General features: G+C 35.3%; 1 protein-coding gene, 1 non-coding gene and 1 pseudogene across 3 annotated transcripts; all 3 read left to right on the top strand.

Moving 5' to 3' along the window:
• Positions 1 to 230: 230 nt before the first annotated feature.
• LOC17894000 lies at positions 231 to 3,851 on the top strand (annotated as a pseudogene).
• Positions 3,852 to 5,987: 2,136 nt separating this feature from the next.
• Positions 5,988 to 6,107, top strand: LOC111832214. The gene has a single exon (XR_002835255.1). It is a non-coding gene; the product is annotated as a 5S ribosomal RNA (ribosomal RNA).
• A 904-nt stretch (positions 6,108 to 7,011) lies between these two features.
• On the top strand, positions 7,012 to 14,708 carry LOC17895559 (katanin p80 WD40 repeat-containing subunit B1 homolog). 2 transcript variants are annotated; one of them, XM_023787102.1, is made up of 19 exons: positions 7,012 to 7,389; positions 7,844 to 7,974; positions 8,075 to 8,192; positions 8,409 to 8,635; positions 8,726 to 8,828; positions 8,968 to 9,038; positions 9,383 to 9,457; positions 9,548 to 9,691; positions 9,809 to 9,971; positions 10,496 to 10,939; positions 11,036 to 11,293; positions 11,621 to 11,677; positions 11,784 to 12,958; positions 13,141 to 13,254; positions 13,355 to 13,429; positions 13,516 to 13,628; positions 13,819 to 13,935; positions 14,032 to 14,100; positions 14,248 to 14,708. In XM_023787102.1, exons 1-19 carry the CDS (start codon positions 7,365 to 7,367, stop codon positions 14,306 to 14,308), a joined length of 3,540 nt encoding a protein of 1,179 aa, XP_023642870.1. In that variant the 5' UTR covers positions 7,012 to 7,364; the 3' UTR covers positions 14,309 to 14,708. The 2 variants fall into 2 exon arrangements, with proteins under 2 accessions (XP_023642870.1, XP_006300659.1); XM_006300597.2 differs by having other exon boundaries at positions 11,769 to 12,958.
• Positions 14,709 to 14,998: the final 290 nt, after the last annotated feature.

Here is a 14,998-nt window from a genome sequence, read left to right as displayed (position 1 = left end):
CTCATTCTGACAGTACTAAGGCTGTGATCTAACTCTAAACTTGTTGAGTGTTATGGTAAACTCAGTCTTGTTTTCTCTTCCAGTCTTCCCTCTGTTGATGATCCGATGTGGTATACTCTTTTATCCGATGTGGCATATTTCACAGGTTTGAGTGCCCTTAGATTTTAAGCCTATTTCATCACTGTAGTTTGTATTCTATGTGTTTAGTTTCATCACTGTGTTTATTTTTTTATTTTTTTTCTTTCATTGACCTTTGTTTTCTTTACAACATGGTTGCGTGTTAAGTGATTATAACAATCTAAACTGGGCGATTAGTCATCGATATCTGTATCGTTGACCATTGCTTTTTTAAAAGTGATTACAATAATCCAAACAGGGAGAGATAAAATCATTGACCTTTGTGTTTTCTGGAAGATAGTTGCATATAAAATATGATTATAATAATCCTAAAACACTTCTTCAGCTTTAGCTTCGTTGTATTTTTCTTTCTTTGATAGATGGTTTACATTTTCGTTGTTACTTGGTGAAAACATTACCTCTTTCATTCAACATGGGGAATTTTGTGTGTATCGAAGTTTCTAGTGATCAAACGGTGGATCGTTTCATTAGATTCTTACGTGGTAAAGGTTATATTCGAAACCTCAAGAAGAATCTCAGGGATTTGGAGAGGGAAATGGAAGATCTCAGAGCAATAAAAGATGAGGTGCAGAACAAGGTAGCGAGAGAGGAGACACGACATCAACAAAGGCTTAAAGCTGTCCAGGTATGGCTTACCCGTGTCGATAGCATTGATTTACAAATCAAAAGTCTACTTAGTACTTGTCCCGTTGAGCTTCAGAAGTTGTGTCTCTGTGGTTTATGTTCAAAATATGTATGTTCAAGCTATAATTATGGGAAAAGCGTATTCTTGTTGTTGGAAGAGGTTAAGAATCTCAAATCAGAAGGTAACTTCGAAGTGGTTGCTGAGGAAGCTACGACATCTAAAGTAGAGGAGAGGCCTACTCAATCTACGATTGGTCAGGATAAATTGCTCCAAATGGCATGGAATCGCCTTATGGAAGATGGAGTCGGAATTATGGGTCTGCATGGTATGGGAGGTGTTGGCAAAACTACACTCTTCAAAAAAATCCACAATAAGTTTTCTGAAATGGCTGGTGGCTTTGACGTTGTGATCTGGATTGTGGTGTCCCAAGGCGCAAAGACTTCAAAGATTCAAGAAGATATTGCACAAAAGCTACACCTTTGTGGCGACGAGTGGATCAATAAAAACGAAACTGACAAGGCTGGTGACATATACAGTTTTTTAAAGGGGAAAAGATTTGTATTGATGCTAGATGATATATGGGAGAAAGTGGATTTAGAGGCTATCGGAGTTCCATATCCGACAAGAGAAAATGGAAGTAAAGTAGCATTCACCACCCGTTCTTTGGAAGTATGTGGGCGAATGGGGGATCATGAACCGATTCAAGTCAATTGCTTGGAACCAGATGACGCATGGGAATTGTTTAAAAACAAGGTCGGATACAATTCATTAAGAAGAGATCCCTCCATTATCGAGCTAGCAAAAAAGGTTGCTGAAAAATGTCGAGGTTTGCCACTGGCGCTCAGTGTCATTGGTGAGGCGATGGCATCTAAAACTATGGTACAAGAATGGGAGCATGCAATCGATGTTTTGACTACATCCGCTGCAGAGTTTTCTGACATGGAAAATAAAATTCTTTCGATTCTCAAGTACAGCTACGATAACTTGGTGGATGAACATATCAAGTCGTGTTTTCTATATTGTGCTCTGTTTCCAGAAGATAATTAGATAGATAAAGAAAAGTTGATAGACTACTGGATATGCGAAGGATTCATTGGAGACTACAATGTTGTAAAAAGAGCGAGGAATAAAGGTTATGAGGTACTCGGTACCCTTATCCGTGCAAATTTATTGACAACGGTTGGTACAACATTTGTTATGATGCATGACGTGGTTCGCGAAATGGCTTTGTGGATTGCATCCAATTTTGGGAAAGAGAAAGAAAATTTTGTTGTACAAGCAAGAATGGAATTACATGAAGTACCAAAAGTCAAGGACTGGGGAGCTGTGAGAAGAATGTCATTAATGACTAATAATATTACAGAGATAACATGCAAATTCAACTGTTCTCGTCTTATCACTCTGTTCCTCCAGAATAATAACTTGAAGAATTTCTCAGGTGAATTTATCCGGTCTATGAAAGAGCTAGCTGTTTTGGATCTATCATGTAATTCCCACATCATTGAACTTCCAGAGTATATATCAGAACTAACATCCTTGCGGTTTCTTGACTTGTCGGGTACAAGTATTACGCATCTACCTGTTGGTTTTCAAGAGTTGAAAAAGCTAATTCACCTGAATTTGGCTTATACAAAGAGACTTTGTAGTATCAATGGGATATCAAAGTTGCCGAGTCTAAGAGTTTTGAAACTACAAGATTCTAATGTTGTTCATGGATACGTAAGCGAAGAATATTATAATGACGTAACTAGAGCTCGTGCAGAGGTTAGCTTAGTGAAGAAGTTGCAGCTCTTGGAGCACCTTCAAGTTCTAACCATCTCTTTATCTACGGATTTGGGTTTGGAGCAAATATCCGGCGTTCAAAGGTTAGCAAACTGCATCAATAGTGTGCAAATGCATAAATTTCAACAAAAGCCGTTGAATATATCATTGTTGGTGAATATGGAGAATCTTTGTGAGCTCAGAATGCTTTACACTCATGTCTCGGAGATGAATTCATATAAAAATTTCAGAGAAAGAAGAAAAAACTCGTCTGATCTATATAATCCGACAAGTCCATGCTTCAGCAACCTCTCTCTAGTGAATATATTTTATTGCAATGGCATTAAGGATCTGACTTGGCTATTGTTTGCTCCAAATCTTGTCGAGCTACGCATTGTACGTTCAGAAGAACTGGAAGAAATTATAAACAAAGAGAAAGCAACCAATCTCACTGGTATGATCCCATTTCTGAAACTAGAAAGCTTACGGTTGAACAGATTGCCAAAGCTGGAGAGTATCTACTGGAGTCCTCTTCCCTTTCCATTTTTGAGGGAATTAACTGCACAAAACTGTCCAAAGCTGAGAAAGCTTCCTTTAAATGCTACAAGTGTCCCTCAAGTTGAGGAATTTGTAATATATATGGATCCTCGAGAACAAGGAAATGGCCTTGAATGGGAGGACGAAGATACCAAAAATCGTTTCTTGTCTTCAATCAATCTGGTAATCAGTTCTTTTAATCTCTTCTGCTTGGTTTTTTTTGCCATCAGCTTTTTTTTGTTTTTCATGTTTAACCTTGGCTACTATGAGGGATGATACATTTGCATCATGATACTGATACCCAACAAACACAAATTGTAATTCATAATAGAATATGTGCATCTCACATTGTTTCGTTATTTCCTTTGTCTCATTTTTGTGGCTTTAGGTCTAACGTATTCTTTACTCTAGATTGGGAATATTCATTTCTCTTATTCTCTTTGGCTTGAGTTTCTTACTTGGTTGCTCTATGTTAGCATGAGGTATGCACCCTTAATATACATAGATGATCTATTTGCATCATGATACACAACAAACACAATAAGTATCACATAAAAAGATTCTAATATGCCTCTCAATTTCAATGTGTACTTCTACAAGTGTCACTAACTTTGTTTTTTTTCCTTCTCTATGGGCTTTAGATCTAAACGTTATTTGCTGTGGATTGGGATTCGACACTATCTAAAATCAGATCTATGTATACGTATATGTATGTTTCTTTTGGCTTTATGTTGCTTCTTGCTGTGTATATATGTTGTGTTATTAATTTGGATTGTATCATTTGCTTTTCCTTTGCACTTGGATTACGTACATCACACAATTCAGTAACAGTTTACATTTTAGTGATGTATTTTCATTTTTTTCTATGTTACTAAACATAATATGGATATACACTAAGACTGTGATCTAATTTCTAATCTATGTATAGTGGCTTTCTGATTTGAGGCAGTAAAGAAGAGCCAATTTTGGTTTATAGTACAACTAGAGATTCTTTTTCATAATATTTCAGAGTTTCCACATTCTATAAAATTAGTTAACTAAATTGTAAAGAATCAACGGAAAGCTCTTTCAAGAAACAGAATGATCTCAGGCTCTCATCTCAGCCAAGTTGGCAAGCTAATCTTTTAAAGTCATAATCAACGTTACCTGCACTTTTTTTTGTTTTTTTGTTTTGTTTTGTGTGAAGTATGTTGAGATTCTTTTTGTGCGTCAAGACGTGTTAACCGGTCTCATTCGTGGATTCCTAGTTACTACATGTTTAATCCACTTTCCCATTAATTCTTAGATAATATGTGTTTGATAGAAAAAGAACATTTTTAAAAGCATTTTATTTGTTTTTTTTTCTGTTTTTATCACATTTAAAAAGAAATATTTTTATCACAAATTTTTTCTATTACATTTATATATATTAAATTATCGAGATAGTAAATTTAAATATTTTAAATTATGTAACTTCATTATGTTTTCCTGTAAATTTTTAAAGATTGTTAAACCTTCGTAAAATATTCTAGAAATAATTTATGAATAGAATTACGATATTTTAAGATTTTTAATGATGGTAAAAACATTTGTAAGTGAAACAAAACAGAATAAAAGCTTCTCACCAAAAGATGTGATAGTCCAAAAAGGTTTTATCGAAGTTTTAAAATTGTGTTTTTAAGAAATTTCATATTTCTTTATTAAATTATTGATTCTAAGAACCTTTCACTATACCTCACTATATTTACAGACACACTTATGATACTATAATTTGAAATAATCGTGTTTTGATGATGTTTTTTTGTGCTCTCTAACTCTTTTTTAGTGATTTTTAATTTGTTTACCTTTGATTAGTGTTCGGAATTTTGTTAAGAAAGGGAAAATATAGCTTAAATTTTTTTTTATATATCATACATACCAAAATTTACAACTATTAATTTGTCAAATAAAGTAAAAGTTGCAACATTTCATCAAATATACAAAAAGTTGCAAAACTTCAACAAATAAACTTTAAGTTACAATATTTAATAAAATAAACCAAATACTAAGTTGAAATTAAAATCTGTTACTAGTAATGATTACGAGCTTCTCCTAAAATCCAATTATCCACCATATGAACGATACCACATTGTTTATAGACTAGCAATTTTTTCCAAAACTGGTTAAAAATCAATCAAAATGCAAATTTAATCAAATCCTTACAAAATCCAAAAATCAAATATCAATTTCATCATTAAACCATGAAATTAATAGTAACCATCAAACTTGTAAGATGTTGATGATCACTGTAACAACGGAAGAAATAAGGTAATCAAAACACAAACAAATATTACTTTTTTACTTTACTTTTTATTAAAAAATAAATCTCAAACTTTGACATTTTTTCCTTCAAACTAACAGATTTTTAAATTGCCACATCATTAAGAGAAGAGTTATATTGAGGATGATTTTTGAAATCGTAGTATTGACATGTATTTATTTGATATTGAGGGGTTTCTTGCAAAAAAAAATTACTTACAAGGTTTTTTTTACACAAAAATCTTTCAAAAACAATGGTTCAATTAAACGGTAGCAACAATTTATTTAGTTATATTAATGTGATTAAAATTATAAAATAAAATTAAGAAAAGTTATTATCGAGAGATGTGATGATGGAAAATATTTTCCTTAGATATTTATTATAAAGACAAAAAAGTGTAACAGTTCATAAAATATATCAAAATTGCACCGGTTTATCAAATATACTAAACTTTTTAGCAATTTTAACAAATGTAATTCATCAGAAAACCAAAAATTACAATGGTTAGTAACATATACTATATGTTGCAACAATTCAATTAATAGCAATAAATCAATAAAAAGTTTTTTAAAAATTATGAAATAGTAGATGGTTCGAGTGGCACTTAGATAAAAACAGAATAAAATACTTTAGTTTCAAGTTGAAATTCTATATACCGGATCCCAGCACTAATGCACCGGATCCCATCAGAACTCCGCAGTTAAGCGTGCTTGGGCGAGAGTAGTACTAGGATGGGTGACCTCCCGGGAAGTCCTCGTGTTGCATTCCTTTTATAACCGTGATCGATGAATGCCTGACGACAAAAAAAAAAAAAAAAAAAAAAAAAATTCTATATTGAGCCGAAATCCACAATCTTTTCATAATTCATAAATTACAATTCTTTAACGTGAACGTTTTAAACATAAAAAATAAAAACGAAAGTTAACGTAACAAACTAAATATCTACCATTGACAAAAAAAAAAGAAAAGAAAAAACTAAATATCTACCGACCTAAAAATATAACATGAGACAAAAAAAAAAGATTATAATTTTTTTCAAAAAATAAATGATATAAGAAGAAACACTTTCAAAACTTAATAAATTTATTTTCTGAGAAAAAACACATATTACAGAAAATGTTAACAATTATATAGTACACGAGACCACAAAAGAATCAAATCACTAAAAATATAACGGTCTTTTCGTGTATATGATCACCATGGCCATACATCTATGGATTGTCTTGCAGAAGTATTCTATGTTTTGAACTCACATTACTTTAATTTATTTCTAAGGTTGATACTTGATCGTGTCTATTCAAAGACACAAACAAAAACCAAGAGACGATGACGTGTTGCCTCACCAATCAAATAATATTTTTCGTGACCAAAATACAAGCTTTGTAATTGTATGATGGAGTTGGAGAAAATAAAAACTGAACCAATAGAGAGAAGTCAAGTCAATTCGAAGCAATGTTGTTTTCGTAATATTTCCTTCTTCGATTCAATGACCAGACAAAAACAAAAGGGTATTTTCGTCAGAACCGAGAAGAACAAACTTCGAAAAAAACTATAGAGAGAGGTCCTCTGTCCAAGAAAAATGCTTTTTTTTTTTTTTTTAATTTATAAACCCGACCGACCGATTAATAAATCAAATTAAATAATTTCTGATAAAATTAAATAAAAACTTTCTTCTTCTTCTTCTTCTTCTTCTCTGTTTCTTTTGCTTTTGTTTCTTCTTCTTCTTCGTGTCGTCGTCACTATTTGAATCTGATTTTTGTCTCTGTTCCTTTCTCAATCTTCTTCTTCACCCGAATCTGATTCTTTCTCACGCTTTTCTCGATTTTTTTCAAATCTCAACGGGAAGCTATCTCCAATTCTTCTTGTTTCTCAATTTTGAATCTCCCTAAAATCTCGAGCTCTGTCGTCTAGTGACAATTGGGGGTTTTTTCTCAGCTCCGATTCACCGATTTTTCCGATCTATTCAGGAAGCTATAGATTCGATTCTGGATTTCTCAACGGATTTGCTGCATAATCGAGTAGATTATGGCGAAGCGTGGATATAAGCTCCGTATCCTTACAATTTTTCAGGCGATTTTGTTTGATTCTTTAGCTGTGGTGCCTTGGCTTTTAGCTGGGTTCTGAGTAATTTATCACTGAATCGTTAGAGTTTACTTTCTATGTACTCTCAAGAACAAACTTTGGTTTCATTGCTTCTTGATAAGGTTCAGCATTTTCAAGATTCTAGCAGATATTAATTTCCGGGTCAAAATGTTTCTATTATTGTCTGCTTAATCAAACTGAGAGCAAAATGGTAGAAAAAGACACTGCAATTAATATGTTTCTTCTTTTTTTCTCCGTGTGTTTATCATCTTGAATGTTTCTGGATATGATTTGATTTCCCATTGTTGTTGACCTGTTTTATGTTTTCATGTCGGGTTGCTTCAAAAGGTTGTTTCATTTTTGTTGATATGTTCTTGTCTCTGGTTTTGTTTATAACTTAACTTGAGTTGTTGGGAACTTAGAGGAGTTTTTGGCACATTCTGCAAATGTGAATTGCTTAAGTATTGGAAAGAAGACATCACGTCTCTTTATAACTGGTGGTGATGATTACAAAGTCAACCTTTGGGCGATCGGCAAGCCTACTTCTTTAATGGTTTGTTTCACATTTCCTTTCTTCAGTATGTGTTTTGTTTCTACTAATTTCTTGAGCAAAAAAGAATGATGCTATATCCTTTTCATATCTTTATTGGCAGAGTCTATGTGGACATACTAGTGCAGTGGATTCAGTAGCTTTTGACTCCGCAGAAGTTTTGGTGCTCGCTGGAGCTTCTTCCGGTGTGATAAAGCTGTGGGATGTAGAAGAAGCAAAGAGTTAGTTGATTGATTTTCTGCTCTCCAATTAGAATATTTATTGCTTCTTATATATAGAACTAGTCTCATCATTTAACTGGAATATATTAGATACCATTTGAGTTATGGTTAATGTGGGTTATGGGTCCAGTTATCTGAGCAGTGTACCAGACTAAATATATTGTTTAGTTTAGAATTATGAGGTCTAACATTTTCACTCTTGCCCTTGAAGTGTAGTGGTTCGAGCTTTTACTGGACATAGATCCAATTGTTCTGCTGTTGAATTTCATCCCTTTGGTGAATTTTTGGCATCGGGATCAAGTGACGCGAATCTAAAGATTTGGGACATCAGAAAAAAGGGATGCATACAGACGTACAAGGGTCATACTCGTGGCATCAACACTATTAGATTTACTCCTGATGGTCGTTGGGTAGTGTCAGGAGGACTTGACAATGTTGTAAAGGTAAGGACACCATTTTCAACAAATGAAACTTGTGGATCATTTTTTTCCAACTTGATCTTTGAACAATGTACTACATATTGTTTCCAATAGGTATGGGATTTGACTGCTGGAAAGCTTTTGCATGAATTTAAACTTCATGAAGGAGCTATCCGTTCACTAGACTTCCACCCACTCGAGTTCCTCCTAGCCACAGGTTAGTATGTGTTTCTTTGTTTTTCAGGCGTTTTAAGGGTAACTTGGTGGCAATTTTGAGTGGGTAGATTAACTATCCTCTCTTTAATCACACGTTTTATATTGAGGTCTTGATTTCACACTCTCTATTCATTATTCAGGTTCTGCAGACAGGACTGTAAAGTTCTGGGATTTGGAAACGTTTGAATTGATTGGATCTACCCGACCAGAGGTACTACCCTGTTGTATCTCTAGATACTGATTTTCCAGGGGAATCTATCACAAGTGTTTTTACCAATATTTCCTTTTAGCGTGATTACCTTGAAAACCTCATACAATACCAATATCAGAAATCTGCTTATTCTTCGTCTTTCTCTGAAGACTGTTAAGGGAAATTCCAAGTGATGATTTTGTTATTTAAAAAGGTGTAGAAGAAGTAAATATAATTTTTTCGCAAAAAGTAGCATCTGATGAGAATCATGAGATAATGTTTTTGCTTGAGCTGTCTTTGTAGTATTGTCTTAGAACATCTTATTCACATAATTTCCATGGGATGTGGATTTCCTTGTTTCACAGGCTACTGGAGTTCGTTCAATCAAATTTCATCCGGATGGGCGAACCCTTTTTTGTGGTTTGGATGATAGCTTAAAGGTTTTGATTTGTTTTTGTGATGAAATTTACCATATTGAGGGTTCTCAGTGTTTAAAACATTCATATCATAATTTGATACTCATAATTCAGGTTTATTCATGGGAACCAGTAGTTAGCCATGATGGTGTTGATATGGGATGGTCAACGCTTGGTGACTTATGCATCAGCGAAGGGAAGCTCCTGGGTTGTTCGTACTACCAAAATTCCGTAGGGATTTGGGTGTCAGATATATCAGTATGTCAGCTATTGTGATTGTCCATACCTTTAAAAAGTTATATGAAGCATGTAGCTAAAAATTCGAGAGTTCATTCTTTTTTCTTTGTGTTTTTCTTGTTTCCTTTATTAAAACAGCAAATTGAGCCATATGGCACTGGATCTGTGGATAAAAAGGAATGCGTGGAGAAAATACTCAGTGCACTGGATGATCAGTCCTCTGATAAAATAAGGAGTAGCTCAAGGCGCAGCTCATCTCCAGATTATGAGACAAAAGAGATCAAAAACATATACATCGACTGTGAGTAAATGTTAATATTGTTTCGATGTTTGTGGATTTATTTTCTACCTTGAACTGATCGAAACTTGACCTTTCAAGTGGGGTATGGCAGCTTTTGGTTAGGTTTCTCGAAGTCTCAGGATGGTAGCTTACTAGTTACTGTCATGCCAACTATATCTAGAAATTAAGCACATAACGATTGATTTCAGTAGACTATTAACGGATATCACCAACTCTGGTTTACTTGCGCTAGTGGTAGGAAAGCTAACTTATCTTTAGGCCTGCTCTAAACATATATTTTTCGTACATGTGTTTGTGTTTATTCCGAAATTTTGTAGCAGTTGATATTGAATTGAGTCTGTAACAGTGGTCTTTTTTCTGAATTAAATAGTGATAGCCGTAACCATTGTGACCTGGACTGTGATTTTCAGTATTCAGCGTCAGTTTCTCTGCAATAGTGATAGCCATAACCATTGTGACCTGGACTTCTGTATGCCTATCGTTTATATTTGGTTTAATACTCTCTCTCCTCTTCAACGCTGCAGGTGGAAATTCGGCTGTTGCACATAAGTCAGTATCTCTAATTACTCCGAAAGTCAAAGAAACTTCGACTGGACAAGAAGGGGACAATAAATCTATCATAGTGCAAAGTGTTGTACCACGAGATAGTAAAATTGGGAAAGACTCTTCTGATTCAGGAAAGGAATCTATCACTTTATTAAAAACAAAACCGGGCATGCTGCTGAGACCAGCTCATGTAAGAAAGACGCCAACAAAGTATGATGAAACCAAGCAGTCAGTGGCCATTCAATTCGGGATTCCAAAGAAAAGTGGATCGGACAGTGAGAAGAAGCTAGATACTGGGACGGCATTTGATTCAGAAAGAAGTGTCAGGAAACCATTTAATGTTGACGATTCAATCATCAAGAGTATAACCAGCAAGTTTGAACAAGCTTTATTACCAGAATCACCAACTGATGAAGCGAAATGTAGGTTCTCCCAGTTCATTCTTTAGTTTCATCAAATTTTAAGTTTTTAGATTATCTAATCCTATCCTTTTGGAAACCTTTCCATCTTTGACTCAGGTATGGTGCTGAAACCACCTCATGTACAGAGATCACCAAGTACTAGATATAATGAGGCAAAATTGGCGACATCTGTTGATTCTGGAGCTTTAGACAGTAAAAACAGTGGGTTAGAGTCCTCAAAATACATAGAATCACCAACAGGGCTCAAGGATGACAGAGGTAGTAACCCGTGTGAGGACGTTATCGATAACAAGAGCATTTCAAGCAGGTCAGAAAGAGTTCTATCACCAGAGAAAGCTGGTGATGAAATGAAAAGTAAGTCTTGATTCAAAACTATGGGTTTTTTTTGCTTCTAAAGTCAATGCTAAAACTAGTGCAACGTTTATGTGTATGGCTTCCCTTTTACCTTTGAAAACTGTCCATTAAGGAGTGAATTATTGTATAAAAGACAGTCGAGAACAAAAATCAATCTGGAAGAATGACCCGGCAGAAATGTAATAGCATTAGCTTTTAGGTTGCTACATCTAAATCTTTAGCTGCGTTTATGACTTCCTTTACAGTTTTCATGCTGGTTGTGGTCAAGTTACTCGGTCTTCAGGCAATGATCAGTTTATAATTGGTTGTAAATATTGTGTCATGTAGGCCTTGAATCCCCAGAAGGTAACAAAGAATCAAACTCCGTCAAGGTTGTTAGAGGAGGTTAGCCATTCAAAGTTTGCGGTCTTTGTTTTTCTTTGGTAGCATATTAGTCATCTGGTTATTAATTCTTTAAAAACTGCTGTGTTTACAGTAAAAGTTGTTTCGGGAAGGACGCGGTCATTGGTTGAGAGGTTTGAAAGAGGAGAAAAAGTTACTCATACTGAAGATAAAGCAGCCAGTGCAACAATAGTTCAGAGCTCTGATGCTGTAGAGGAAGAACCCCAGACAGCATCAGTACAGGCAGTCAGTATGACGCCCACCCAGGTAATGCCAGTTAAACTTGATCAGGCAACTAACTCGATGCCAGTTGAAGTTTCTGTGTTATCAACACGACGAACTAGGAGTACTCCAGTCAGAGTGATGCCTGTGGTACTCGGTCGGGACACTTATATGGCAACTGATGAGCCTCCTGTAACATCAACACGACCTGATAGGACTTCTTCTACTAATTTGGCATCTGATGTGTCTTGTGTAACATCTACACGACAACCTAGGACTTTACCAGCTCCAGTTATGCCTGAGATAGTCGATCAGATATCAAATATGGAATCTAATGAGCCTCCTGTAACATCAACACAACCTGATAGGACTTCTACTATTTTGACATCTGATGAGTCTGATGTAACATCAACACGACAAGCTAGGACGTCTCCAGCTCCAGTTATGCCTATGATACTCAATCAGACATCAAAAATGAAATCTGATGAGCGTCCTGTAACATCAACACGACCTGATAGGTCTTCAGCTACTAATTTGATATCTGATGAGTCTCCTGTAACATCCACCCGACAAGCTAAGACTTCTCCAGCCCTAGTTACGCCTGTGATACTCAATCAGCGTAAAAAAACTAACATGAAATCTGATGAGCCTCCTGTAATATCAACAAGACAAGTTAGGACCACTTCAGCGCGAGTAATGCCTGTGATACTTAATCAAGCATCTAATACATATGATGAGCGTCCTGTATCATCTTCACGATCAGCTAGGACGTCTCCAGCCCGTGTAATGACAATGAAACTCACTCAAGTAGAAAATATGCCATCTTATGAGCCTCAAGTTGCATTAACACGATCAGCTAGGAACTCTCCTGCCCGTGTAATTCCTGTGAGAAACAGTCAAGCAAGTAACTTGACATCTAATGCATCTAATATAAGATCAAGGCAACGATATAGCCCAACGCAAACACTGTCAACACCTGCAGCACTTGATCAGGTGACTGATATGACACTGGATGAGGCATATATATCAGAAACGCAACCAGCTTCTGATATTTTGACCCAGGTAAGCTTCTAGTGATAAGTTTAGGAAACTAATAGACATCTCCATCTTTGAAATGTAGCCCGTTCTATAATTGATATTGGTCGTCACTGATGATAAGAGGAAAAAAATTGGAATTGCAAGGAATACAAAGTTGAAAGAGCTCTGAATACATATTAAGTTTTTGATTTGTTTGGCTTATGCAGAAAGAAGAGCCTCAGATATCTGGGAGGGAGAATGATGGTGACATTTGGGAGACTTTAATGGAAACGCATAATGAGGTGTTAAACACTCTTCAATCAAGGTTAACAAAATTACAGGTAAATTTTGTCTCTGCTAATCCTTTTTTTCATAGTTTCTCTTGTTTTCTTGTCCTTTTTCTGTTCATTTCTTTTTTCATCGTTGATCATGAACATGCAGATTGTAAGACATTTTTGGGAACGTAGTGATATTAAAGGTGCGATCATGGCCTTGAGAAAGCTGTCAGATCACTCTGTAAGTATCCCAGTAGATATACTTGTGCCCGTCTTTTTTATATGCTTATATGTTTGGAAAAAGCTGACTCGCTTAAACTGGAACAGGTTCAAGCAGATGTGATCAGTATTCTGACTGACAAAACAGAGATTTTAACATTGGATCTGTTTTCTCAGTTAGCACCCGTCCTCACAGGCTTGTTGGGCAGCAGGACTGAGAGGTAAGTTATCTTATTATATACTCAACCTTAAGACTTTGGTTTGATTTGACTTTGAGATATAAATAAAGTGATCTTCATGATTTGGCTTGCGAATAAGGGCATGGCAAGAAAATACATTTGTTAGTGTCTCTGTTCTTGTGATAAAATTATGAGCTTTTGACGTAACAGAGGAAATTGATAATTTGTTTAGGCCTGTAAATGTCTCCTTGGAAATGCTCTTGAAGCTTGTAGCAGTGTTTGGTACAGTAATACAATCAACTGTTTCAGCACGACGAGTTGTTGGCGTTGATCTTCATGCAGAAGAAAGGTACTTATCATTTCTGCTCCTCTTATATATTCATGCCACACCTTTTGCTACACTATTAGTAAAACATATTGACAATATGATATTGTGAAAATGCAGGTTACAGATCTGCCAAAGTTGTTCTGCTGAATTGCAAAAGGTTCACAAGATTCTTCCACTACTCACAAGGTAAAAGAATACTTCTATAACATCTAAAACTTAATTCTCAATCATCAATGTCAAGTTCTGAACCATTCTAGCTCTTGTTAATCCGTGTTTGCTTTCGGTTGTCTAAATTTTTCCCTCTTGTCGTCGCTCTCTTTCATCTGAAAACAGGCGAGGTGGTCTCATAGCAAGAAAGGCTCAAGAACTAAACCTAGTTCTTCAAACACCATAGCTCCAGATTCAGATTTTCGGATTCAGGCCTCTCCGTGATTTTTCCAATCTGTACATTATGAAGAAACTGTCTTCATGTTCCTTCCGGCGATTTTCCATCTGTTGCATTGAAGACTCATCGATCAGTCACAGTTTCTTTTGGCGGATTTTGTGAGATAGTCGCCCAGGAAGAACACGGAAAACACTCTGCGAACAATCGGTATATGCTGTAAATCAATCAATCTCTTGGGGATTGAAGTTGTTGTGCTTCTTTAGATTATTGATTCAGCGAAATCTCAAATGTTTAGCTAAAATATCAATTACAATGTCTCTCTCCATGTGAATGTAATATGCAATCCTAATGAGAAGACACCATCGGTATATGAATTATATTTGGCAATCTACTACTTTTGGTCCTCCGACTTATATCTAATATTTGGAATTGGTCATGTCATTTAAAGGTTAAGGAAATAGACTTATCAAATATACGTTTTTCATATACCAAATGTGATATTGACATAATTTCCAATAGAGGTTAGTACACATGATTAGAGTCTTTGTTATTGAATATTTAGTGTTCTTCAATCTCAAATTTAGGAAGTAGATTAACGAAGAAACATCTCTGTCTTTTTAAATAATGGGACAGACAAAAGAAGCAGCTAATCTGGAATCCAATTAATATTTCTAAAAATAGTTTAGATTTTATGATGAT

The sequence above is a fragment of the Capsella rubella genome, unplaced genomic scaffold, assembly GCF_000375325.1.
Source record: "Capsella rubella cultivar Monte Gargano unplaced genomic scaffold, Caprub1_0 scaffold_2, whole genome shotgun sequence".
Classification (NCBI taxonomy): domain Eukaryota; kingdom Viridiplantae; phylum Streptophyta; class Magnoliopsida; order Brassicales; family Brassicaceae; genus Capsella; species Capsella rubella.
The sequence above is the reverse complement of the archived record's forward strand: the minus strand, read 5'-3'. Positions and strand labels throughout refer to the sequence as shown.